The following is a 27,702-nucleotide window of genomic DNA, read 5'->3' as shown; positions in this document are numbered from 1 at the left end:
TGAACACAGTGTTCAAGTAAGTCACTTTTAACATTTATCTTGATATATTGAGATCTATAGGGGCATGTTGTAATTTAGAAGAAGATTGAGGTCCAGTTATGTTTCTAAGGTCCTCATATAAGCCAAAGAAGGAAGGTAGATTGATGCTTTAGGGAAAAAGCTAGGAAGGTGCATAGATCCTTCGCAAAAGGCATAGGTGTGTGGATCACACACACCAAAGTCTTTCTTTGGTTGAGATCTTCTTTTAGATTTTTGGCTTTGAGCTAAGGTTTTCTTTAAAAGTACACAAGTCCTTACCAAAGTGATTATCATTTTGCAGGAACCTCTCTTTTTAAGCATTATCTTCTTTCACAAAAGGAACGTCAAACATGGGGTGTCGAAATAATATCCAAATAATGTTATAATTTGATCAAAATGTGTTTTTCTTTAAATTGAAATAAATGTGATAGCTGAATTGAATTGAGGTGTGGATTAAATCATTATCTTTAAGATTTTTCATGCTTTTGTAACAAATTCAAATAGGTGTGCAAGCAAATACTCGATCCCGATCCAACAAAGAAGTTCGAGTAAACCCCAAATCAGCTAAAGAGAAACTATACCAAAAGAGGAGAAGGAGTTTTGCTGATTATGACAAAACATCACCAAAGAGGGCAAAGGAAGAGGCAAAGTCGGAAGGATTTGATCAGGGGCGGAGCCAGGATTTTCTTGTAATGGGGGCAAACTATGGTTAGTTGTATAGTTGAAGACCTTTGAATAGTGAAAAAATTATTTGTGCTGGAAAATATAAATGGAGGGAGGTGAAGGTGTGGGGGCAAAAATTGGAGGGAGATGAGGTTGTGGGGGCAAATGTGGAGAGAGGTGAGGGAGTTGAGACAAATGGGGCATGTAATTAGTTGAAAGTATAGGGGTGTCTCAAAGTTCTGTGGGGGCAATTGCCCCCACCAGCTCCTTACTAGCTCTGCCCCTGGATTTGACTTTACTGGTACATCAAACACGTCAAAAGAAAGGAAGGACAACATTAATAACACGGCAATGTAATATGAGAGTAACTGAGTTCCAAGGAACGACGGGGACAAATGAATAACTGCATGTTGAGTGCTTAAGCGGAATTTGTGGTCACTTGTTCCAAACATAATGAAGAGCTTCAAATCCGATTCAATACTACATGCGATATTCCATTTCGGCCCTCACTAGTTCTTTGTTGGGTTGTACAAGGAGCATGTCCGAGGAGGATACTACACTCACCGTGCACTTGCTCGGGAGTCGAGACACCACCCTTAGTATATTGAGTCGTGTTGGAATGACCTCAACGGGGGACACCTTGATGTGGTGGAGAACACATATCCATAGATGCATTTTACTCATATCTCGGAGAAAACACATCTATGAGCATGTGAGCAGCACCACGTCAAGATGTCCCCCACTGAGGTTACTCCAGCATTAATCTAGAATAATATAGTTCGTATTAGCTTGTATTTCTTTTGAGTTGTGCTGGAGTAACATTAAAATTGACATTGATTCTCACATTGTTGACGTGGATGTGTGTACAAAACCAAGATGCTTTTCATCAAATTACTTGAGCATTTTCCATTTCTTTAATATTTTGCACGGAGATAGGAATTCAACATCTCACACAATATTCCTTGTAAGTGGGAATGTTAGGGGTGTACATGGTTGCAAACAAAACATTTTCAAGGGAAATTAATTTATAGGGAAAGTTGTTATAAGAAAATATATTTAGAAATGTTTGCCATTGCAAGTGAGAAAATATCAAAATGAGGTTTGGATTTTAATTTTTGGATAGTGAGAATCATGAGAGAATAACATAAGAATTTTTCTATTTTGATGAAAAGATCATTTCCTTATGGGTTGGGAGGGGGAATATTTTCTAGTTAAGAAGGAAAATTATTTTATGGGGAAAAATGATTTTCCTATGTAAATGGACAATTATACACCCGAAAATTACATTTATCCTTTAAAAAAAAAAAAAAAAAATTCCCACAAATTTTCTAGTGCTTCATACCGACCTATTGGAAATGTGTAGGAAACATCCAAAAAAAAAAAAAAAAAAAAATTGCTATGGAAAGCTACAAGAAATGTACTGAAAAAATAAGTGAAAAGAATTTGAAGTTATCTTATGTTTAATTTTGATTAAACTTCAATAAATTATTGTGCCCACTATTATTGAGTGGTGATCCAAATAAGAGTACTTGACAGGAAACCATGTTGGGTGGCCACATGCGCTGTTTTCATTGGACAAAGTGTACTTTAGGCTACGGACATAACTACACCAAAATGTTTATTGTGATGGTTTGTGGTTTGGCACGTTGGGATCCCCTTTTGGTCTGTTATAAATCCTTATTTTTGTAATTAGTTGGGGGTTGACCAATTAGTTGAGAGTAAGAATTGTTGAAGAATTCTGATTTTGTGTTTTTGAAGAAAATATCGGTGATAGAGATACAAAGAATTCGTTATCCTTAAAACTAATTTCACCATCTTAAGACTGAATCCATAGTGCAATCACACTCTCTACTAACCGTACACTCAGAAGTAACTTGCTATGATCTCAAGCCTTATAACAGTAATCTGTTGTTTTGTACAGGACAGGGAAGTCACCTGCTGTGATAAAGAAACCCAGATGGCCACCCACAAGTGTCGCACGAACTAGAGCAGCCACCTACTGGTGTCGCCTGCCCAGAATCATACATCTGCTGTGATCACAGGGTTCAAACAGTCACTTACCAACGCCGTACAAGGCAGACTGTGATCGCAAGAGTTGAAAAAAGATGATTTCAGAGTCGTAAGACTTGAAGACATCCACTATGGATGTCACAAGGCTTAGACAAAGCCACTATAGGTGTCGTAATCCTCAAACAGCATTATTGTTGTGAACACAGCCTGATCGCAGGCTCTGAACAGGTATGAACTCCCTATCGCATGATGCAATAGGGTTGTGTCGTGACGGAGAACCCCTGTAGGGGTGATACGAATTGAAGACGAGTGTGTGTGTTGCTTTAACGAAGAGTAATCAATGGGTTTGTCGCAAAAGGAGTGGAAGATCGATGGAGGTAAAGAGAGAGAGAGAGGCTTTGATACCAAATTGAAATTAGGAGAAAAAAAAGGTTAATCCATTAATTAGCCATAATCAGGCTTAAAAGGTATTACATAATCATAGTAGAGGAAAAGACTAAAAAGGACATATATAGACTTATTCTAACAACCCCCCCCCCTCTCTCTCTCTCTCTCTCTATCTACGTTGAACTCGATACAATCAAACATTATACAAGCAACCGGATATTTGTAAAGGAGAATAAAATGTTAATTAGAAAAAGGAGAAACTCTTTTAGAGAGAACAATAGATCAGAACTTGATTTTGTATATGTCAAACGGTAAGGCAAGAACCCTTTTTATACATACGAAACCCAGTGGGCTAGAAAAGCCCAACGGTCTAAAGAATAATGAAGCTAGCCGTTTGGCCTTTTATTGGCCTGTTTTAAATGTTGGAGAACCCCAATGTTCTAAACGCATTAAAGAATGGAAGCTCTTATTCTAATAGATAAAGGAGATTGAAGGTTGAGATAAAATAAAAAGTCAATGAAACTTTAAGCAAAAAGACCCCAAAGCTGGTGCACATGCGTGTGTGTTATTGTGCACGTCGTGTGCAAATTAAGATTTTTTGATAGGTTGACCATTAAATATAATGGACTGCAGTCGCATGGTACTTTGGACCCCTATCTGTATGTAAGGCCCACTCTCTTTCCCATTCACATCTAAGAAAGAGGTAGAGTATGATCCTTTATTAGTTGAACAATAGTCTTGTATTTATTTGACGTGGGACTAAAATTTTGAAAGGTTCTCTCTATAACTCTTATAATCAAGAAAGCAAAGAGAATATTTGATTTTCAATTTACACACAAAAGAAAAAAGTTTCAACTTTAAATTACACCAAATAAAGAAATCTCTACCCTTGTTAGCAGTTCAGAATATGGTAAAAATTTGAGCTCTATTTGATTTTGGATTGCAAAAATTCGATAAATAGAAAATATTCGACATATGCTTCAAACATGTATTATCCGTTTCATTTCAAAAATTCGAAAACCAAAAATCCGGCCATATGATAGTGATGGTGATGATGAAATTGGGGATAATAGTGGTGGTGATAATGAGGACATTAAGATTATTGTTCCATTGATTTTAAAAAGAAGACCAAAGTTAAAGGACAAATCATCAATTTAAAAAATTAAGGTGTTATATCAAATAAATGTAAAAAGGCATGTCATTATTTTTTTAAAGACAAATGAGACATTTGTCATGTAAAAAGGTGGATTCTTCCAAAATTTCGAAGCATGACCGCTTCAAAGTTGACTTGTGTCATACGTCACAACTTACAAGTTTACACCTTGTAACATACAACAAGTAATAGTAGCATTTTTTTCCATTGAGTTTTATAAAATTCGTACGCAAAATTTGTAAAAAACGCGTTTTATTATTTTCAAACTTAAAATTTGTGAATTATTTAGAACAGTTTAATAATCCGGAGAATAATTCTTTCATTGAAAAAAAAAGAAAAATTCATGAAAGTTTCAAGATTTAAACGAGAGACTGCTAATAAAGATCTCTACACAACTAATCCTCAAGAGGTCTTGAGTTCAATTCTTGTCCCCAACAAAGTACAATAAAATTATGAATCCTACAACAAGAATTAGAGAGTCTAATTATTGGTTGAGATTTATAAATTTTACTTAAATGCTAATTTTTTTTATATTTTTATTTTGCAAGTGATCTATAAGATAACACTTATTCTAGTATAGCCGATGGTAAAGTTTTTAAGTTTTACTTTGTTTTGGAGAGAAATGTACTTTACATGCCATGAAATAGGTGGCATGAGCGTATCTCACATGTGGACTCGAGACTTTCTTGAATAAATTTCCTATTTGGTCGAAATTTAGTGAAATTTTTTAGAAATGTTATTCGTGTCGTTCAAGTTGTGGACCATTAATCAAAAATTTCCTACATTGAGACTGTCGTGGTCCAAACAAATAGAAGACTAACGTATATGAGGGAGAATTACAAGCTCAACGACTCTTGTAGTAGTGAACTTAATCTCCTCTGGGACATTCTTCACTGCATGAGTTTCATTCAAGTGCGAATGGTTCTTTTTCTTTCTTTCTCTCTCTTGGTATTTTAGAAATACTCCCTATTAAATTAGTGATATTAAGTTTACCCCTCAATTGTAAGACAACCTAATTTTTTTCTTGGTGATTTAATATAGTGAAATTTTGAATATTTTTTTCTTCCAATTTTTTTATTTGGGCCGAAAGCCCCCAAAAAGCACAAGGTTTTCAATCATGGGAACAAGGAAGGGCCTTCATCAAAATTTTCAAACACTATCTCCATTCTAGGGTGTCAATGGGTACCTAATTACATGAAAGATCCGAACCCAATTGGGTGGGTTGGGCTCTATTTTTCTTGGATTATTTATTGGGTCGATCGTGGGTACCCTACCACATATTTATACAATAAATAATTACAAAGCCTTGTCTCAAAGATTTAAGGTCAGTTAAACGGATCTTATTCCTCCTTTACACTCTTCCCAAAGATCGAGTCTTTGTTATTGACAGTATGTACATATATGTTTTCATTGTTTCTATCTAAGTTCTTTTAAGTCTTTCACTTCATCTTTTAAGATCTTTAACTTGAATATTTCTTGTAAGTTTTCTTATTTTTGTTTTAAAGAGTAATCTGACCAGAATATAAAAAAAAAGAGAAAATCAGAATATATAGAAAAGAGGAAAAATAGTTAAACTCTCACATAGGGGGTCTCAGAGGCATCCTCCCTTATAATGGAATTCATCTCAGATAGAAAATCAGAAGTTAAAATGATTCTAATGTCTTGAGTAGTTAACAATGAAGCAAATTTGTCCACAAACTTGTTTGCTTATCTAAAGGTGAATTAAAAGTGAATGTTATCATATATAGAGTGTAAGGCCCAAATTTTGTTAGCTAAGAGCTTGACTCTCCATAGGGCTTAGATTTTATTTCTTGTAAGTTAAGAATATAATCGGCATTCGGTAAACACATTCAAAGCATCTTAATTGAATTTTTCTTAATTTAAACTCTACTGAAGTTATTCATTTTTTTTTTTTCTTCTAGATGTATTTGTTTCTACTTCCTAATCTTTCCACTCGTATATCTAACATCTTCATCTCAACTATTCTCAAACTTGACTCACTGCCAAACATTTTGTTCATAAAACATAGCTAGTCTTACTATTGTGTAATTAATTTTCACTGAATTTGATTGAATTATATGTCACATAGTACTCCAGAAACACACCTTCGTTAAACCATTTAATTCTAATTTTGTGAGAAACTTCTTCTTCAATTTCTCCATCCTTATGTAGTATAAAAATTATATTATTGATTTTGAATTTATTTCTAAGTAATCCTTTAATTTCTCTATTATCTTGAAATGATTCTCAATGACATTAAACCTTTCTCTTGTATTGTTTCATCCCTGAAACTCCGACTCAGTTTTCCCTTTTCCTTTTGATTTTGGGTTGCCTTCTTTAAGTGACTCAGACTGTCAACTCGATAGAGTTGACTCAGCACTTTTTTGTTAGTTTAGCTGAAGCAAATTGGATTTTTGTTTAAAGGGAATTAACAGTGTCAAGCTATCCAACTCTTGGTCTCCTTTTGATGATTTCCAACCATTGGATTCAAGCAATTTTTTTTTTTTTAAAAAATCATAGACTTCATGAACAAGGCCTTGATGGAATAAAAATTGATCAATGTAGTCATCAATAAGGCTGAGCGTAATGCTGGGGTGACATTAGGATTTACTGCAATTCTCACATTTCAGATGTGAAGGTGTGCGCATAACCGTAGATGCCTTTTTACTCATATCTCGAGGAAACAATCAATGGCTATCACATAAACGCAGTGAAAAACAAAGTCCCCTCAGGATTCCTAAGGCTGATTTTTGGTTTGTAGGTCTGTAAAACATAGCTTCCAAGCCCATGATGAAAGAAAAAAAATCAAATCTGATGGCAAGATATCACCAATCAGGATGAAATTTGGCACGTGGGTCCAGTGAAAGGTGGGCTCCTAGTCCATGATGCAAATAAAAAAACTTCCACATCTGATGGCTAAAGATCATCAATCAGGCTGATTTTTGGTGTTTAGGTCTTGTAAGAGATGAGATAAACATTCATGGCCCGGTCTGGAAATAGGGTCCAATGTGTTACAAAAGAGACCTGCAGTTGGGAAGCTACTCAACTCCCAGGAGTACAAGATCCACACATCTTGACTTAAACCCAAACCTTTTTTGTTTTTTCTTCTGAAATCAACTGAAAAACCAGAAAATTCCCATTTTTTGCTAACTTCTATTTGTACATTCTGCTTTTGATCCTAAAAAATCTCATACAAAAAATTATAAAGAAAATCTGGTATTCATGCTCAAACAAATTCTTACTGCATGACTAGCAAGGAAGATTTAAAAAAAAAAAAAAAAAAAAACAGAAGAAGAAGAGAAAAGGCAGTAGAAATAACTCAAAACATGGAAAAAAATGGGTTACTTTGTTGAATAACCTTTTTATTAGAAAAAAGAAAAGAAAAGAAAAGAAAAGAGAATTTGTTTTGGTACAATTAAAAGAATTTCAAATATTAAGATCTAATTTCCATGAAAAATTATTTGTTTCTTCCTAAAGAGTGATTGGATTCATTCAATAAGTTGTATATTAGAAAAGAAAAATTATTTTGATAAGTTTTAGTTGTTATCTATTAAGATCTACTTCCCATAAAAATTCTATGTTTCTTCCCAAAGATTGAAAGTAGAACACAACCATCTTAAGCAAAATCAAAACTAGGATGAACCCTCCTTGAAATAACACCCTCTGTACAACACAAAGAAGAGAATTAGCCATGAAATGAGAGATACTAAGACACTATTATTTCTACACAAAAGAGGTTTCCTTATCTCTCTAACTAGTAAAGATTGAACACGATTCGTCACCTAGTAGTTGATCTTGTATACTCCTTCGATGAAGAAGATTTTGATGGTGAAGAAGACAAGTCCCCGGACCGCTTCCGGAGCATCTGACGCATCCCATCGGCGACTCTAACCGCTGGGTTCGACTTAAATTTTCGACAAAATGACATATGAGCCTTCATAGCTTCATCTACTCCAAATGACATCTTCCCTCTATTTATTTCATCCCTAACTGCTTCAGCACATAGACCACAAAGCCATTTCCCATCGAATTTTGCCTTAACCTCAGTTATATAATCTTGGGTGCAATCCTCTTTCAATCCACAACACTCACACTTAGCCAATTCAATCTCCATTGTCTCTACTTGTGGGATTTTTCTTGAAGGAGTGTCAACAGATTTGAAGAAAAGTTATGAGTGAATTATTGACAATTGAGGCGGTTTTTCAATCTTGACTTGACTGTAATCATATTGAGGAAATTGGGTTTACAAAAAAATTATTGTTTTCTCACTAATTATTTGATGGTATAAGAAGTTGGGGTTGGATCAGAAATGAGAGCTTTTATTACGAGGGGAGGAGACTGTGGTAGGGAAATCTGCCATAATTTTCTCCATGTTCTAAGGAACATGGGGAGTTGAAAATGAGACAATGTGGTTGGGGGAGGTATCATGGTTGCCCTTTTCTTGTATTTAATATTCAATTAGAGAGGTTTGGGAGTTAGATTCTCCACTCACCATGTTATTTTGACTGTTACTATGGGTTGACATGGTTGAATAATTTGGCTTGGCTAGGCTTTATCAAAGCATGTTTGAAGTTGGCTTCACTTTTATTGGCTTTTGGACAAGGGTTGGTTTGTTTTGGTTGGGTGGAATTCATGCATCTGTTGACTTGACTAGTTGACTCCTATGGAGCAAACTATAGTATAATTCGAGTGGGACAACAATTTCTAACTGCCAATCGTTGATCTATCTGCGAGCCAATCACGTTGGTTCATCATCATGATCATTGAGATTGGTTGAATAAATCATGTCCTTACATTCAATTTTATGTAGAGTTATGCTTCGTATCTGCTCCTTCCGTTGCTCGTCCCATTGATATATTCAGGGGCATGTCCCCTATGTTTAGGATTTCGAAAATTTAGATGAAGGCATTACTATTTGATCTCGGCATAATGATCTTCTACCATTTTGAGGCGTTTTCAAAATTTCTTTAATGAGAAATCACATTGATTTTGGATTGTCTCTATAATATCAATCGTGATATTCATTAAATTAAATCATGTTTATCATCTATATCAGATATAAATTGGCAATATAAAATCATAAACTACAAAATTAAAATAAAAGAAAGTTTTTTTTTTTATTAAAAATTTTCATTTAGAAACCTTGAGAGCATAGAGACTCCAACTATGGTAAACTATGAAATCGATGTAATGAAATATCATGGACATGTCATTTATGTTTTAAAGGTGGAGTGTCCGAAGTGATGAGATCTGGATCCATTTTTTTGTTTTTTGTTTTTATATATTTCCACATTGATTGAAATATTTTGAGAGTGATTTGTATTTTCATTTCTTAGATGGTTTCTCAAACTTCTCTTTTTTAGTTATGGGTAAGAGATACCTATCAATCATTCCTTTCTTTTTTCTTGACAGTTATACATGACATTCCGTGCGCATGGTGTTTCATTTACATTACATTAATGGTCCCAATCCTAGATAAAGGAAGATAATCAAGGGTGGAGCCAGGATTTTCTTGTAGTGGGGGCAAACTATAGTCAAGGGTAAGGTTAAAGAGCTTCAAGTTGAATGGTTTGGGGGTGAAAATTCAAAGGTTTTAGTTATAAGTTGAAGAAAATGGTATTTTGATAATTTTCAATTAGTTTATGAGAGAAGGCCCAAGTCAAGGAGCAATGTCATCATCAAAAAATTAAGGGAGGTGAGGGAATGGAGGCAAATGGGGCAATGTCCTTAGTTAAAAATCTCAAATTAAGGCATAAAAAGAGGGGAATTTTTTTTTGAGTGCGAGCAATTGTCCCCACTAGCTCCTTATAATCTCTACCCCTAAAGACGGTTGTGTTAGGGTTGGTAAGTGATTTAAAATCCTGTCGTCTCCTAAAATGAATATTGATCTGATATCTTTAGTCAAAATTGAATAGAGGAACACGATTTGTTTAGTCGATCCCAAATCTTTATAATGAGATTTTGATGACGATGACGATGATGTTGTAATATGGATAAAACGGTTATTACGTTATTATATAACCATATCCTAGTAATAGTAAGCGTTAATTACGCACGAAAGCACGTTTAAGAGTGAAAAAAAAACCCCTAGTCGCTACATCTAAAAAGTCGATCAAAACACAAAAGAAACTTAAAGCAACTTTACTAAACGTGCTAATGTGATGTTTGTGGGGAACACCATACCTCCCTTTTTGACAAGAAGAGACTGCTCATGGCCTAATTTTATCATTCATTATTGATATGGATTTCATGCTTTAAAGATTTTCCTTGAAAGTTTCTTTCTTTAATGGTAATTTTATCGGGCTATGAAGTTAGTTCTAGAATCTAGACACGTGGCATACTTGGATTGATTGGGTTTATTGGAATTTGAATAATATCTAAGTATCAAATGCAAATATTATTAAAATAGTTTTTTGGTTATTAAAAACTATTATTATAAATGTATCTATATACTATATAAGTAGGCCTATAATAATTAGATACATATTCAAGGAGGTCTCCATCATGTATTAAAAAAGAATAACTAGTCAATTTTATTTCCAGTTGATGAAGTAGTCAAATGGGTCCTCCAACGCATATGATTTTTTCAGAGAGCTTCTATTGCCACACCAACATTTGCTTTAGAACACTCTTTAGGTTGACTTTGGAAACAATACAAGATGCCCACTATGTAAGCATGACATTCAAAAATTGGGATTTTAAGTGCATCCCAATAATACATATATCGAGGGTAATTCTCAAGCGACGGATTTTAAGTTTATATGATCAAGATTGTGTGTTATTTCGAGAGTATATATATATATAGGGGGGCGTTCAATGGCCAACTTTTTGGCAAAACATTTTTCAAAACATGAGTTAGAGGTTTTGGAATGGGATGATTTTTGGTGAGGATGATCTCTACGGTGAGGAGATCATCCTCACCAAAAATCAGCCCATTCCAAAACTTCTAACCCATGTTTACAAGCTGAAAAATCGTGGACCGTCCATTTTTTGTAAACTGTTTTTGATGGGGTTAGAAGTTTTGGAATGGGCTGATTTTTGGTGATGATGATCTCCTCACCGTAGAGATCATCCTCACCAAAACTCAGCCCATTCCAAAACCTCTAACTCATGTTTTGAAAAATGTTTTGCCAAAAAGTATGCCAAAAAGTTGGCCATTGAACGCTACCCATATATATATATATAAAGAAGCGTGCAAAGGCCCTAAAAGGAGTCAAACATTTTTTAAAATAGGGGTTAGAAGTTTCGAAATGGGTAGAGTTTTTGTGGGATGATCTTTATGGTGAAGAGAACATCCTTATCAAAAATCAGCTCATTCCGAAATTTTTAACCGTAGTTTATAAGTGGAAGAATTGTGGACTATCCAATTTTTGTAAACCACTTTTGTTGGGGTTAAAATTTCAGAATATGCTGATTTTTGGTGAGGGTGATCTCCTCATCATAGAGATTACCCTCACAAAAAATCAATTCATCCCGAAACTTTTTACCCATACATTGAAAACATATTTGGAAAAATGGTTGACTTTCTTTAGGGCCTCTGAACGCCACAACATATTTTGTTTTACATGAGTTAGAAGTTTTGGAATGGATTGATTTTTTGTAAAGATGATCTCCTCAACTCATTCTGAAACTTCTCATCCATGTAGGACAAAATATGTTGGTCCCTCGAGATACACAATTGTACATCCCCATAAATATGTGCAGCTGTATATCTCAAGAAAAAGAAACTATGATTCTAGTCATGCCATTTCAAGGTGTGTATGGGGGGTGTGTGTCAGAGGGGGTTATATATATATATATATATAAATGTGACAATGATTTTTTGTAAATCACTTTTGACGGGGTTCGAATTTGAATTGACTGATTTTTGGTGAGGATGATCTCTATGGCTAGGAGATCATCCTCATAAAACATCAGCCCATCTCGAAACTTGTAACCTGAATTTACCCGATTAAAAATTTGGAACAAAAAACTTTTTAAGAACAAGAAAAGACATTCATGGATACTTATGACACTTGATAATATTAAAAATTTAAGCAACCTTATAAATAATTGTGGAGAGAGATCCTAGATATAAGATTGGCCTTATCTTAGATTGACGGTGACTTCGCACTATATGGGTAATTTTGGAAAAAAAACAGTGATTGCCGATTGGATTTAATACAGTAGATATCTATGGGAAACACAAATAAATTTTATGAACTATAGCAATAAAAATAAGTTTGTCGATAAAAATAATGAAATATTAAAAAGATAAATCCATGTCACCGGCTACATAACAATATAAATTACAATCTTTTATTTAAAGAAAATTATTTAAAAATAAATATTTTTATAGAGATTTTGGATAATTTTAAGATTTTAAGGTTTAGGATTTATGATTGAAGTCCAGGTGTGTGATGTGAGGTCCAATCTTGATGTCACTTCAGCATTATTCCTCTGGAGTTCTACTATATTGACCTCAAGTTTAGACCTCATATGGCATATCTTCACGTGAAAGTGGACAGGAACTATAAATGCTTTTTTCACTTGTATTTTAAGAAAAAAAAATCTATGGTCCTCATATACTTTCACTATCAGGGTGTGCGATGCAAGGTCCAATCTTGAAGTCACTTCAGCATTATTCTATTATCTTTTTCTATTTAAAATAACAATGAGAAAAATAACACGGAATCACTCTCCATAAAATACAAAATTGCACTAAATAATATATTATAAGTGAATATTATATGAACACAAAGTATCTTTAGTTAACAGTAGAGATAATATTTTAGTACATAATTAACAACATCAATTCAAATATTAAAATAAGAATAATAGTAGTTGGTATAATTGAAAATCCCATATCAAGATTGAAAAATCATCTAGATCTTTAATTTCTTATAATTTTTCTTTTTGTATCGTGATAATATGATGCCCCCCTTTGACCTACACCCCCATCACAGAATCGTAGATCATTTGCCTCAGGATGTACAGGAAAAAGATTTATGATTCTACGTATCCCAAGACAAATAATCTATGATTTTATGATGGAGGTGTAGGGGGTGTACGTTAGAGGGGGCTTCAACAAATCATTAATTTTTTTTTTCATTCTTCTTGTTGGGATGTCGATCCTTTTACATATTTTTCTTGTTCTACACGCTTTCCATGTCGACTACTGAACAGTGTTAACTTTACTTAGTTTAAAAAGCTTCAAATCAAATATTAAAAACAAAAACAAAAACAAAAAAAGTAATGGTAGTTGGTATAATTAATTATCCCATATCAAGATTTGATTGCTGGCTACGTCATGATTGATTAAAATTAAGATGGCTAGATGGCCCCACCTAAAATCTACAAGTTAAAAATAAATAAAAAAATCATCATCAGCAGATATTTTTAACCATCTTACCTGCCAATCCTATATTATTTTTCTGACCATATTCTTTTGGATGGTCAAAAAAGATTGTGTAGAATATAAATATATATATGACAATTTTTGTGATGATCATGGAAACTTAGAAAATTCCAATATGCGACAACGATAATCTGATCTTGATTTGTGATTGGACGATGATTGGTGCTTATGTATTCATGTTCCTCGAAAAATCAAACACTGAACCATAACAATTTTAGTTATGAAGAAACTAGTATCCAAACCAATTGGATTTATAAGAATCTCTGGTGCATAATTGTATATTCTATGGTATTTTATTTATTTATTTTTTGTGATAATTTGGTATCCCTATAAACAGCAAACCGTGCTCTTATTTGGGTTTTGCCCAGTCTATAGATCATGGTCTTGTCCCAGGATTAATCGTAGGGTACGTGCAACGCTCGCACATCACACGCACGAGATAAGTGAGGGTGTGTCTTGGTAGGTGACCCCTGAGGAATTAATGCTCATAATGAGTATCGAACTCATGACCTAATCGTTTATTGGTCCAAAATTGCCATTGAGCCAACCCCTTGGGGTTATTTTATGGTATTTTGATTTAATGGATTTGTGATAAAAGGAAGAAAATTAGAGAAAAACAAGTGGATTGTATTTTTTTTTTAAATTTAAAAGTACTTCCCACCAGATCATTTTCCATCAAATATTTCTTCCCATAATTTCCATTTTAAAGTTTATGGGTTCAATCTTTTTCAAAAGTACAAATTAACCCACCAAAAATTAATTTTTGAACCACTTTTTTTATTTTATAAATTATCCCTATCCTCCTTTTATCCTACTACATGGAGCAGAGGTGTATGTTCCACCCTTGGGTCCACATCCAAACAGTGGCCTAGCATGTGGGGTCACACAGCTTGCTACACCTAAACACTCCATCTTGATTCCGACATGTGTCATGCCTTGTCATTATACACCGTCCATTCTTGTCTGGGAAGGTGGCTCGCAATTTTAATGCTCACAACTGCATTGGCTCTTAGATTTCTGACTAGCATGGCTTAAAATGGGCCGGGTTCTAGTCAGATCCGAGTATATCCTTTTTATTCGGATCTGGATTCAGGTCGGATCTTATCAGTTAAAATCATATCCAAACCATTTTGCTTACACTAAATTTGGATCCAACTCAACCCGACTGAATTACTTGATTTAGGTAGGTCGATCGGATCATTCAACATTTTTTTGCTATATTTTTTTCTTCTAATTATTGTACTATTCTATTTTATCATTATAAATTTTTTATTTTACAAGAATTTATGTCATATTAAAGTAGTAGAAGAAGTGTGCCTTGAAAAACATAAAAATATAAAATTTTAAAATAATATATCATTCGGATCTAGGTGGATATAGAGATGGTTCTGTATCCGACCTGGATATGACTCGTGTCAAGGGACATCAATTCATATCCGACCCATTTTTTTATTTGGATACACTCCAAGGAAGCAAACCAGTTAAATTCATATTCAGATCACTCAGATTTTATAACCCATTTTTGCCCAACATCTAATGATATCTAATCATATCCTGCAATTGAATTAAATGAAATAATTTAACTCTAGTTTCGCATCAATTTGCTCTTTCAATGGGTACAAAGCTACATCATTTTAGGGTTTGAAGTGGAAAACAGTGATTCAAATGAAGTAAATTGAATTAGTTTTTGATTGATTTGGTTTCAACATTAAACTAGTGCTGTACTAGTGTTCGATGAAAAGAAAGGTTGGCTTTGATTTTTCTTGCTCATGTTTGAATTGGTTTCATTTTTACATTCGAACCAAATTTTGGATTAAAAATCGTAAAAATGAGGTCCAAAAAGTGCAAGTATCTTGAGAATCCAAACAAGATTTAAAAGGTTCATACCATAACTAATGTACATTGACCGAGCCCAAAATTTAAGTTTCCCAAAATTGTTCTAAGCTTGCTGAAAAATCTTTGTTATGAAAATGATATCCTGAGAAATGGTCTGCAATAAACTTGATTTCCCTAGAGAATGAATGTCAATGTTCGAGTGCACATGGAGAAAATGTCAAAAGAGAGTTGGTTTATGATTTGAGAATGGGTAATTGTGAGGGAAAAAGAAGAGAATATCCCGTGGCCAAGGTTAAACAAAGATCAAATTTTCTTATGTTCTCTATGAAAGTGAAGGTGACAACTTAGTGAAGTTGGTAAGGTGTCTGGAGTGTTGATCTCACGACCAATGTTTAAAACCCTTCAGACCCAATTTCATGTTGACCACTAACACTTGTCTAGAAAAAAAAAATGTTCTCTAAGAAAGTTGTTTTCCCATGAAAATGCTCAATCAAACACAATGAATCTCCTTTTTCCAAGGAAATCATTTTTCTATTGTCGACATAAAGTATTTATAACAAGAAATTTCTACTAATCTTGTATTTTTCTAGTTAGAGGTAATAGGGTTCCAAAAATCTAAGCCAAGTCTCAAAAGATGAAGTTGGAGCCGGGATTCACAAACTAAGTCATGGAGAAGTGAAAAACAAGAATGCACAATGTGATTGGTTAATTTCATTTTCTAGCTTTGAATTTTCTATATGTATCCCACGATCACATGCACCAACTCCTCGGAAAATCCTCCGTGCAATAGGTTGAGTCAAGGGTCAAGTGACACTAGCCCCAAGGAATTCATAGTTTTGTGGGATTTCGAACACTTGACCTACTCTTCCTAAGGAGCTTATCAAGGCTCGGCTTGCCATTAGACCAACCCCTTGGGGTTGAATAGTCAATATATGTCTTATTAGGAATCAATAATGATAGTTTGAATAATTTGTTTTAAGTTCCTTTTTAATCATCATTAGGACATGGTTTTGGCTCTTTATCCATTGATTTCTCACATGGGTGGTGTTGGGTTCCCCAATTACTATGTATAATCTAATTGGTGGAAATAATATATAATGCATTTTCACATGGTACCTACCTTTCCACCCATGGATTCTCTTCTATTCATTCAACAATATCCTCCTTTTTCCACAATGCAATGCAATCAATCATTTGGCACTTCTAATTTTTTTTTAGGTGGAGCATGTAGGGCACTCTTGATAATCTTTTCAATCTAAAATAAAAAGAAGTATCAATCATTGTAATCTTATCCTATTAAGTTTTCATGATTCCTTGATCTAATTCAACAACTCTAGTCCTTCCAATTCACTAGTTAGAAGTCATTCCAATTCACTAGTTTTCTAACATTAAAAATAAAAAATAAAAAATAAATACTTCACTAGTTTTCTAACATTAGAGTATCTCCAATGGTCTCTCAAATTGGGATAGCAATTCCAAATTTTGAAAAATGTCTCAAAAATGCATTCCATTGCACGTCTCAAATATAACATATCCTAAAATTGATGCTATATTTGATATTGATTTTAATATATTTCATAATTTGCTAAAGTGACTTTTGGGTTATAAGCAAGGGTGAATTACTATTTCGTGGGCTGAAAATGAGTTATTTACGATTCTGACTCACTATTCATTTTAATTATCAAAATGTGAATAATCAAGTTTTCGTTAATTTTTTTCCTAGAACGAAGTGACTATTTCGGATGTTTAAAATGAAATTGTCACTTTAAACCTACGAAATAGTCACTTTAAAAACCTTCAAATTCGTTATCGTTCACATTTTGGTAATTAAAATGAATAGTGAGTTGGAATCATAAATTCGTCAAAAGTTAATCACTTTTTCGTAAATATCTCTATAAAAGATGTCTTTTGAATTACTTTTTGATCGAATTACCATAAAAAAAGTGAAAAAGTACTTTTTAAATTAGTTTTTATTTTATATATATATATCAAATTACCTTCCAAAGCAAATCAATGACATTTTTTTTTAGACGAAGGATTGGAGAGGTACATGTTAAGTATGACATTTTTGCACCTTATTGTCTCAAAAATTAGAACTGCTAAAGAAAAATTTAGCATTAGCATTAGAGAAGCTCTTACATTTGAAAATGCCTAGATGAGAATGTTGCATCACGAATGATACATATGCACGTATAACATCATTATCTCCAATCATAATTATCATCTCAATTATTATCTGTGTATGTATGTAATTATTATTATTATTTTTTAAAATAGGGTTGTGATGGATAATGATTGGAGTGCATCCTATATGGAAGTGTTGCGTGAGAGTGTCAGGAGTCACTCCAAAACGATCAAGGATTTGAGAGTATAAGATGGGCCACTCTAAAGAGGAAGTATCAGGTGAAGGGTAGAAGATGATGGGACCAAGAAGGAAGTGAGAGGGAGGATATGCATTCTAGTAGGAAAATATAGTGAATTTTTTCGATGGCACACTCCTTGAGATGGTTATTGTCAATAGCAAAATCTTCAAATTCCGTTTTTCTTCCTCAACGAACTTCATCACTTTTAGAAAGACCTCTCTAATAAAACACTGATGTGGTGCTTACAAAAGACACTTTAACAAACAAGTCTTCTGAGAAAGATATAACTAATTAACAATAGTGATAAGTTGCTGGTCCACAATTGACTCGAGCCACCTATTTTGATGATTTCACATGAGCAGATGATTTCTTGGACAATAATAGCTTCTATCAAGATATAAGAGAAAGCATCAATGGTTCTGTATGCACCTCCACGTTGATGTTGCTCCCTATATCCTAAACCTTGGAGATTCAGAATCAACAACTAAATCTGCCAACATTGCTTCATAGTCAACACAATCAACAACTGAAAAAGAAGAAACAAAATCCATTGCAATTGCAATCCTTGCTTCAGCTCAATTAATTGAATCATAAATTACTCGATTTCAGACCTGGTCGGGTTCATCCAAGTCAATCAGCATTAGTTTTCTTGGTCAGACATTAGTCATACAGAGATGAATCCTTTTGAGAGTCTTCCCATGACCCAACTCCCAAGTGTGAATCGATGTCAATATTAAAGTTCCCTTAGCATGACTTTTTATATAAGACATTTTGGTCTATAGAGTTGTGTTGGAGTGACCTCAAGCTGGAACCTCATTTCGCACTTCTTGATGTGAAAGTAGATAGGAACCATAAATGCTTTTTCACTCTTATCTCGATGAAAAGCATCTATAGTTCCCATGTACTTTCACCTCAAGAAGTGCGATATGAGGTTCCATCTTGATGTCACGTCAGTATTATTCTTTGGTACGAGTGAAATATGTGGTCCCTATTCACTTTCACGTCAAGATGTGCGATGTGAGGTCCAATCTTGAGGTCACTGCAGCACGACTCCTCCAGACACATGGGCGTGTATACGTGGCTCCACAACAAGTGTTGAGTGGGTCCCATTTTCAACCCCCGTGACTGGACCTTGGCAGTGACATGACTACAAGTGCAAGCTGCACCTAGTGGATTGGATAGTCTATATTCCACATAGATAGGCTCCCTACTCGGTTGGCTTGGCTTGCCCAACATCGAGTCACATATTCCAACTCCGAGTCTTATTAAACAAATGGGTGATTAGGTGTTGTTTGTTAAACTGAAAAAAAAAAAAAAGTGTTGAAACTTATAAGTTTTGAATTTAAGTATTAAAAAAGTTGTTTGTTTAAATGTCAAAATAGTGTTAAATTCATTAAAATTAAGTGTTAAATTCGCAGAATCATGTTTATTGCACTTTGTTAAAACTGGTAAATTGTCTTTTTTACCCTTACAATCATATTATACATTGTTTGTATGTTTCAAATGCCTATTTCTTATCAAATATATTATTTCTTATAAAATTAAAATGTAATTCATTTTTAAATAATAAATAATACTCAAAATTTTAATTTCTAAAACCCAACAAATTTCAAATTAAAAACAATAATGTCATACAAGTCACCGAAATTTGAAATCAACATTGTCATAAAATCAATTCATACAACACACACGTTCTCTCTCGTAATAACAGTTGGAGCATCCCATCATTTTATTTCAAAGATGAAAGAAATTTATTTTGAAAGAATAATTTTTTATGAAAATAAAGGATGTGTAATTATAAAAACACCCTGCAAATTAATTAAGACAACCCCCATCATAGCCAAATTTTTTTGTCTTATATGGGTTAAAGTTTTTGGAATGAGCCAACCTTTGGTGAGAATGATTTATATGGCCTGAACATCATCCTCACGAAAAATCAACCCATTCCGAAACTTCTAATCACATCAAAACTGGTTTTAAAAAAAAAAAAAAAATGGACGATTTACGATTCTTGAACTTGTTTTGATGGGATTAAAAGTTTTGAGATAGACTGATTTTTGGTGACGATAATTTCCTCATTGTAGAGATCATTCTCACCAAAAATTAACTCATTCCGATACTTTGAACCCATATAAGACAAAAAAATTAGACTATGGTGTGAAGTTGTTAATTTGTGGGAGTGCTTATATAATTATCCATGGGATATAAGAGGTAATATCCTTTTAAGTATAAAAGCATACTTGTCTGTGCCGAAAAAGAGTACTTACCGCTTCAACGCAAAAATTAAGCATCAAAATAGTGCTGATTTCTTATTTTCAATTATAAGCACTGAAAATATGAAGTAAACTAAACGCACACTAATTTGACAAAAAGTGCTGAATTTTTTTTTCAGTATTAAGCACTGAAAATTAGCGCAAACCAACAGCGCCTTAGACATATCATATCACCCACATTTTGGTGAATATCATACCTATTGATCTTAGTCTTATCTAATATACTAACTGAAATGACCTAAATGCCCTCCTTGACAATCTCTAGCCAAAGTCTGCCATCTCCAATCTATGGAGTGTATGTCATCAGTTCGGAAACACAGGTATATATCTCAATTATTCACCAAAACATGGAGGGGATGTCTAAATTACTCTAAACAAGGAAGAACAAAACTGATTTCAACTCTTCAGAAAATCATTTAATTGGCAAATTAGTAACGAGGCATTGTCCATATAAATTAATCGGGAATGGATTCAATGGTGATTCGAGTAGTAGCATTACTATTGCAGATGAAAAGTTTGAGGCCGTGATCCAAGTCCAGCTTACCCGGTCTTGCTCTAGCTGGCTCGAAACTAAAATGCTTCACCTTCACCTTCTCAGACGAATGGAACTTCAACCTATAGTTTTCCAATGGACAAGCAAGTTAGTGGGTGGAGGTCAATTTGAACCCAGATCGTGATTACCAACACTAACAAAAATAAAAATAAAAGTAAAAAAAATTATCTTTAGATTACGTGCTAATATTTACAGCGAAAAGATTAATTTTATATCCTCTTCCACTGTCGTTAGATACATTTTGATACCTTAAAACTTCAATTAGACTTCAGCATCTCAACATCTGCTGCATTACCCTTTGAGGTGGAATCCAAGTTTTCTTTGGGAAGGAGTCCAAGGAGAGGCAAAGGCAACAAGGAGCTGAGATTGCAAAGTACTATCAAGAAAGCCAAGTTATTGAAGTTATCCCTTGTGACACCTAAGAGTTGCGTCAGGCCAGCCCCTATCAATCCCCCTACAAGACTACCTCCATTCGAGATGGACATGAGTGTGGCAAATAATGTTGCTTCCATACCCTGAGGGCATAATCTTGCTGCTAACACGAGCACAGGCATGAATGAGGCCTGCAAGATCCCCACAAGCATATATTTACCTTAAGTATGAAAGTATCTTCTTACAATGATGCAGATGATAAAAAATTTCCAATTTAAAAATAAAAAATAAACATAAATAAATAATCGTTACCTGACCAAGAACTGTTATAACTAATGAATCTCCAATAGCAAACCACTCATCGCTTATACCAAACTGCCGATTTAGTCCAGTAACAAGGAAAACCTGGGCAAGGAAAATGAAAATTTTGATTTCTCAAATAGCTCAGCTAAACATAGCTAAACTTAGATAAGGAAAACATATATATGTCTTTGCATACCTGTGACATCCCAAGAGATGAACCTATAATGGTTGTTACAAGAAAAATCTTCCGCAAAGGAACACTTTTCAAGAACCCGTTATACAGTCCAACACCCAGCAATGATGCAACTGAAGTGACCAGCTTGACACGACCAAGAAATTCTGGTGTGAAACCAAGTTTATTTGTGCTGAAACCCAAACAAGAAACCAGAACAAATTTTGTTACATAGAATACATACAAGAGTAGATAAATGTTTCAATTCAAGTATCCATGAAGCCCACTATCAGAGATGATGGAACCTACGTAAAGTAAAACAAAGCCGAGTCTGATTGTGGTGTTGCTTGCCAGAGAAAAATAAATAATGTCGGCAAAAATACATTAGGCTGCTTAATGGTATTCCATAACTGAATAATATTCTGCTTTGAGCTTTCAACAAATCCCGGGCCTACTGGGGAAAGATTATGTCCTCTGAGTGGACCCGGTGTAGGCTGTTCTTTAACAAGAACAGCCACTGCAGATGTAATCAGTGGAAGCAATGCTGTGAGGCCAAAAACAAACCTGTGATTTACAAATGCCACAAAAATTTAGTTTGTAGGGGCGAATATCCATCTTTAAACAATATTATTCGAACAGAACGAATGCAACATGCCTTACACCATATGCATCCACCAGGGAGCCACTAAAGTAAGCGCTCACAATCCCCCCGAAAGCCGAAGATCCCCAACATAAAGACTGAAGAGACCCAGATGTACTTTGAGACTCACCGCGAGCCCTTTCTACAACCATAGAATCTACAACCTGCAACACACTAAAGTTCCCTGAATCAAGCCTGTGAAGTATGCCACATGAATAAAGAGAATGTCTCAGCCAGACATTATTGTTAACATTAACTACAGAAATTCTTCCAGGTACACCAAGAATGCGACTACCACTGCAACATTATTAATTGCAACTTATGTTAAAAGTTTGCAAACTGCTTATTGTCTACTGATTATTCATATAAATATGAAACTGACCATTAACAAATACAAGGATAAGAATGTGTTAGTTCGTTGTTTACCTTAATGAGACATCAAATGGTCCTCATCATGGATTCTTAACATTTTATTTCATAAGTTTTGTAAATATTAGTACATCTATTTTTTACATACCCCATAGTGTCGTCAAAGTTGTGCCTAGTTCTGCTTTGGCCACCTAAATCATCCAAGTTCCTAGGTCACACTCGCTTTAAGTGGAGTTTCAAAAATTGGGGTTAGAATGGTAAATTTATGTAATATTTTTCTAAAATCTATGGTGTAAGGGGTATAAATTAATTTTCAAACCTAAGGGGTGCCTCAAATATTCACCAAAACTTGGAGGGACATGTCTAAAATTAAGACATTTAAGAGGGGGCATTAAACCGATGAATTTTGGCGGTTACATAGTTTGTTTTTTGCTTAAATGGTAGTTGTATTGACTTATCAGCTTGGTGGTAATTGATAGTATCTTTATAATGTCATATTTATATTATATGTATACTCCTTTTTTTGGTGTGACCTAAACCGCATATAGGAAATTGAAACATTAATTTTTTTGCTGCTTAAGTCTGCCTAGACCCTAAGGGGGGTCCACTGCCTAAAGCTTTTAACAAAAAAAAAAATTTGAACCGAGGTATTGGGGACTCTTAGAGCACCCAACTAATCCTCAGGGCATGTGCTTTTAACAACCTTGCCCTAGAACATGCCAGAAAAAGAAACTACCAACCCAAAGAAAAAAATGGTCAACCAAAAATCACGACTTATCTTTCCCCCTCACCGTAAGGGATGAGAAAATGACCCAAAAATGACAATGAGTGGAGACACCCAACCACATGCTTTTTTACTCTCATGTAATACATTTTTAACAGACTAGAACAAAACACTTCGGTATTACAGGCCTAGTTAAGTTGCTATGATGGTTACATCATAGTTGTCTCTGACTTTTCATTGTGCAGGTAACATAAAAGGCAAACCAAACATGACCCACAAAGTCAAGCAGCAATATGCAGAAAAACAGGGAGTTTCTATGAGTAAAAACGAATACTTACAACATCTGAAAAGGCAACAGAAAGAGATCCAAGAAGAATACAGAAGGCGACACCATACTTGCTGTCAACAAAGGAGGCCATCAAAGTCCATGATAGTGCTCCCAGAAGCCCCGATAAAACAAGGTATGACCTTCTTCGGTAACCAAAAAGTGGGAATGAGTCACTGTGATGGTCAAACACTAGTTAGAACAAGAACATCATGAAAAGGAATGGAAATTATTAAATAAATATAAGGAGAACACAAAAAACCGAACCTGATAAATCCATAGAGAGGCTTGATAAGCCATGGTAACGCAGATACACCAGATACCACTGCTGTCTAATTAACCAAGTAGAATTTGTCAGTCTATTTGCTTTCAGAAAACTGATGGATGCCCTTGGTGTAAGGCATGCTTCACCAAGGGCATCCACATTGTCTACACCTTTTGCCAACACCAATATTTAGGGCAAGGGGTGTAGACTATGATGATCATGTTGATCCACAAATACACACAAGATTATTCTATCCGTGTATGCGGCATTGATTTTTCTAGAGAAATTGTTTACATTTTTTTTTTATATAGAAATTTTTTACATTTATGAAAGAAAGTGTCATTTAGTTCCCATTTTAAGGAAATATAAAGGCATGATGCATTGCAAAATGTTCAAGGGATTAATTTTTTTTCTCCTTTAATCAATTTAGGATCAAAAGATTATTAAAAAGTGAGATAACATACCTCTGCTGGATCTAGATGGAGGTCATCTTTTAAGTAAAAGCTCACAGCAAGCCTAGAAAGGCTTAAAACTCCCTGGACAAAATATACCATCGCGACAGCAATGGTATCTGGGGACAAGTCCACCCCAAAGCATGTTATAGTGCTCATATAAGATCTCCTTTTCCATGAAGTGATTTTACTAGAAGAGCATGTCTCGCCTTCTATATCCATCGGTAATAGTTCTTCTTTCTCTGAAAGTATCAGGTTCCTTGATGTTGCATCACTTGTATCAACTACCAGGCATCAATAAAAAACAAGATCAATATATATATATTGGCAAGTGTAAGAGTATATTACAAAAAGGAGGTGATGCAGGACAGAGAGAGAAGAAGATAAAATATGGGGGATTATAGATTTCCAGTTGGCTTTATACAAGTTAAAAAAAAGCTAGGACTTGGTCTAGGGTTGATGATCTTTCCCGTAATTAAAGCCCAATAACTAAAATAAAATAAAACCCTAAAACTAAAATATGGCCCAAATAGGATATGCCCAGGATCTCCACACACACAAAAGAGAGAGAAAGACAATACTATTTACTCCTTGAAGCACCAACTTCCATTTGCAAACAAAATCCTTAAATGTACTATTCAAGACCTATGTTACTCCATTCATTGCTACTAGTCTGAACCACGAACAGTACGATGCAAATCAATTAGCGGTAGGGATCGTACTGGGTTCCTAAAATCAAGCGAACCACGAACCCACTAAATTTTGATTGGGTTCGGTGAAACAAATAATTTTGTAATTGGTTCGGTGAGCCAAACCAATTTATTATATATTTTTCATTGCTTATATTTAAATTTTGAATTATTATATTAATTTATTTATATTTAAAATATTATTTTTTAACATTATTATTGTATTTATAACTTGTATACTTGAATTATGTATGCACAAGCGAACCAAGCTAGCGAACTGATCTAGGAAACCAAAGTGAACCAAGAAATGAATTATCTCTACCTACCCCTGCGAATTAGGTCCATTCTAGAGAGACGAACCACGAACTCAAATTTGAACTGAAAGAATCGACGAACCAGATAACATAGTTCAAGACCATATGTTACACACCAGCCCTAGAGAACCTACTATAATTGTAGAGTCTACCCATTCATTGGCAATTAGAATACTATCAGGGATTTAATATCCCCTTCTCTTATGAAATCCCCAAAGGAAGCACCAACTTCATTCTAGAAATTCAAGCCTTCGAGATAATTTTGCAAACACTTACCACAAAAATTGATAGGTTTATAATCTGAAATATCCTCACCATTTTGAGTTTTTGGGGCTAATTAAGTTAAACAACTAATTCCCTAATTAAATCCTCCTCCACCATAAGATTTCCTCCAACTTTGAAGCTAGAGATTGTATTTCCTTTCCTATGGGCATTGATCACTTTGTGGAAGTACTTTGCATTATTGTCACCTTAAGAGTTTTGACTAGAATTTGTCTCCAAGACTGCCTCCGGGGTTCTCAATGCTTTGACAATCCACTGTCAAATCAGACCTCATGCTTTGCCCTGCTATTTTCAATCAATCATGGGGAGTTCTTCAAGAATCAATTTCATTTTTATATAAATTCTCTCAAAACCTCATGATTTCAGATCTCAAATTTGTCTTTGGGAGTTTTTAACCAATCCTATCCTTATCCTCAAAGAAGACCGAGTTTTACTAATCCTTCCCCAAGACATTGAAATTCAATTCCTAAGGCTGCACATTATCAAAAGAAAAGAGATTGGGCATCTAAAACTATTCCACAATCAAGAATCAAAGGAATATGGTCAGAATCTTTCCTCCCCACTACCACTATTTATTCATCCAATCTACATAAAACTGAATATCTTGATTATGCATATAGGCACTCCACTTTCTTTTCTGTCAAAGTTACATCATAGTGTTCTTGTTGTTATGCACCAACTTTAAAAATCATCAATCCAACATTGTTTTAAGCTTAACCATATCCTAGAAACAGAATTGCTTGAACCCATTAACAATGTTTTTGCCACTATAAACCCAGTTTTCTCATCTTAGACCATCTACTGCTACCATATCCATGTTAACCAAACAGGGATGGAACACATCATAACGGTCACAGGTCCCCATGAGACTGTCCAGAAATCTCTTAATTTTTTCAAAAAATTCAGAAAATTTGCGGGATCAGGGATCATCCAATTAAATCTGCAAATCAACAAATTAATCACGGAATAAGGTAACATTTTTACCCTTCAACCTCAAAATTTTATCTTCTTCAGCCTTCAAATCTCAAGAACTAGTGTTTTTAGGGAGGTTCAACACGATGAGTTCTGGGAAGAAACCCAAAACCATCACTAGCATAATCAGCGAAAATTTCCCAAACTTATCCGAATTGAACCTCGACCCAATAATTGCCTGGCTCGAACTTCGTTACGATGCACACAATGAATGTCGTTGCATTTACACTATAAATTGGATCATATCCACTTCATTTATTAATTATAACTCACCCAAATCGATTCCATTATCATTAAATACCTTAAAAAAACTAAATTTTGATAAACTCAATCCATCATCCATGGCATAAGCAGGGATAAGATCTCAACAATAAATGATTGGCTCATAAATTATCAATAAAAATAAAGTTTAAAAAAAAAAAAAAAAAATTAAAACTCACAATTACTCGAATCCGAATAAGGTTCTTCTTCTTCCATTTCCTGCCGAGGGGGCGAATTGGGGATCGGAACGCTGACGGACATGTCTTTCTTAGGTGGAATTTGTCTTGATTTCCGGCGATCTCGTTTGTGGACTCGTGAGAAACCGACGAGTGTGTCAGGTTTCCGGCGTATCTGAGACGGCGTGGGAGAAGGAAAGATAAAGGATGAAAGGGGATTTTGGGAGGGTAAGAGGGAAACTGAAATGGACTTTAAGAAAGCCATAAAAAGGGTTGGAAAAACAAAAGAGTACCTTAATTTTTTTTATGACTTTAATAAGAGTCGTGCTACTGGCCCCCACCATATATATATATATTTTCTACGCTCATATTGAAAGAAAAACATTGATACCATCGTGGAATTACTCCACACATACATCTTCTTCTCCATCTATTCCATCTATCTATTTATCGAATAATAATCTCAATCATCACACCATCTTCTCTATCCATTCTCTCATTCTACTCCACTATCCATCTCTCTCTCAATCTTCATTTTCATATTCATCTTCTTTTAAATTTTATAAAAAATTGAATAAATGAAAATTAGGATTCAGAGAGTTTTTATTTTATTTCTTTGATTTTTCTTTTACATTTTGCATTAAATCATCAAAGAAGATGAAAAATCTATTATTAAAATCTTTCAAACAACGATTTCAAATCGCAAAACTTATAATTTTTTAATAGATTTTGT

At 34.4% G+C, this 27,702-nt stretch overlaps 2 protein-coding genes across 3 annotated transcripts; both read right to left on the bottom strand.

Annotated features, from left to right (window-relative positions):
• Nucleotides 1-7,629: 7,629 nt before the first annotated feature.
• On the bottom strand, nucleotides 7,630-8,633 carry LOC147402272 (uncharacterized). Its single transcript, XM_086441623.1, has one exon. The coding sequence runs from the start codon at nucleotides 8,343-8,345 to the stop codon at nucleotides 8,010-8,012; it is 336 nt and encodes a 111-aa protein (XP_086297749.1). The 5' UTR covers nucleotides 8,346-8,633; the 3' UTR covers nucleotides 7,630-8,009.
• Nucleotides 8,634-20,425: 11,792 nt separating this feature from the next.
• Nucleotides 20,426-27,282, bottom strand: LOC147402271 (Major facilitator superfamily protein). Of its 2 annotated transcripts, none has more exons than XM_086443877.1 (10): nucleotides 26,973-27,282; nucleotides 24,288-24,559; nucleotides 23,826-23,890; nucleotides 23,572-23,734; nucleotides 22,156-22,304; nucleotides 21,810-22,064; nucleotides 21,525-21,693; nucleotides 21,338-21,430; nucleotides 20,949-21,216; nucleotides 20,426-20,715 (listed from the first exon to the last, which is right to left on the bottom strand). In XM_086443877.1, the coding sequence occupies exons 1-10, from the start codon at nucleotides 27,232-27,234 to the stop codon at nucleotides 20,711-20,713; spliced, it is 1,701 nt and encodes a 566-aa protein (XP_086300003.1). In that variant the 5' UTR covers nucleotides 27,235-27,282; the 3' UTR covers nucleotides 20,426-20,710. The 2 variants fall into 2 exon arrangements, with proteins under 2 accessions (XP_086300003.1, XP_086300002.1); XM_086443876.1 differs by having other exon boundaries at nucleotides 20,902-21,216; nucleotides 26,973-27,281.
• Between the last annotated feature and the right edge of the window lie 420 nt (nucleotides 27,283-27,702).

The sequence above is a fragment of the Akebia trifoliata genome, chromosome 5 (genome assembly GCF_017979445.1).
Source record: "Akebia trifoliata isolate Shusen 1 chromosome 5, ASM1797944v1, whole genome shotgun sequence".
NCBI lineage: Eukaryota > Viridiplantae > Streptophyta > Magnoliopsida > Ranunculales > Lardizabalaceae > Akebia > Akebia trifoliata.
The sequence above is the reverse complement of the archived record's forward strand: the minus strand, read 5'-3'. Positions and strand labels throughout refer to the sequence as shown.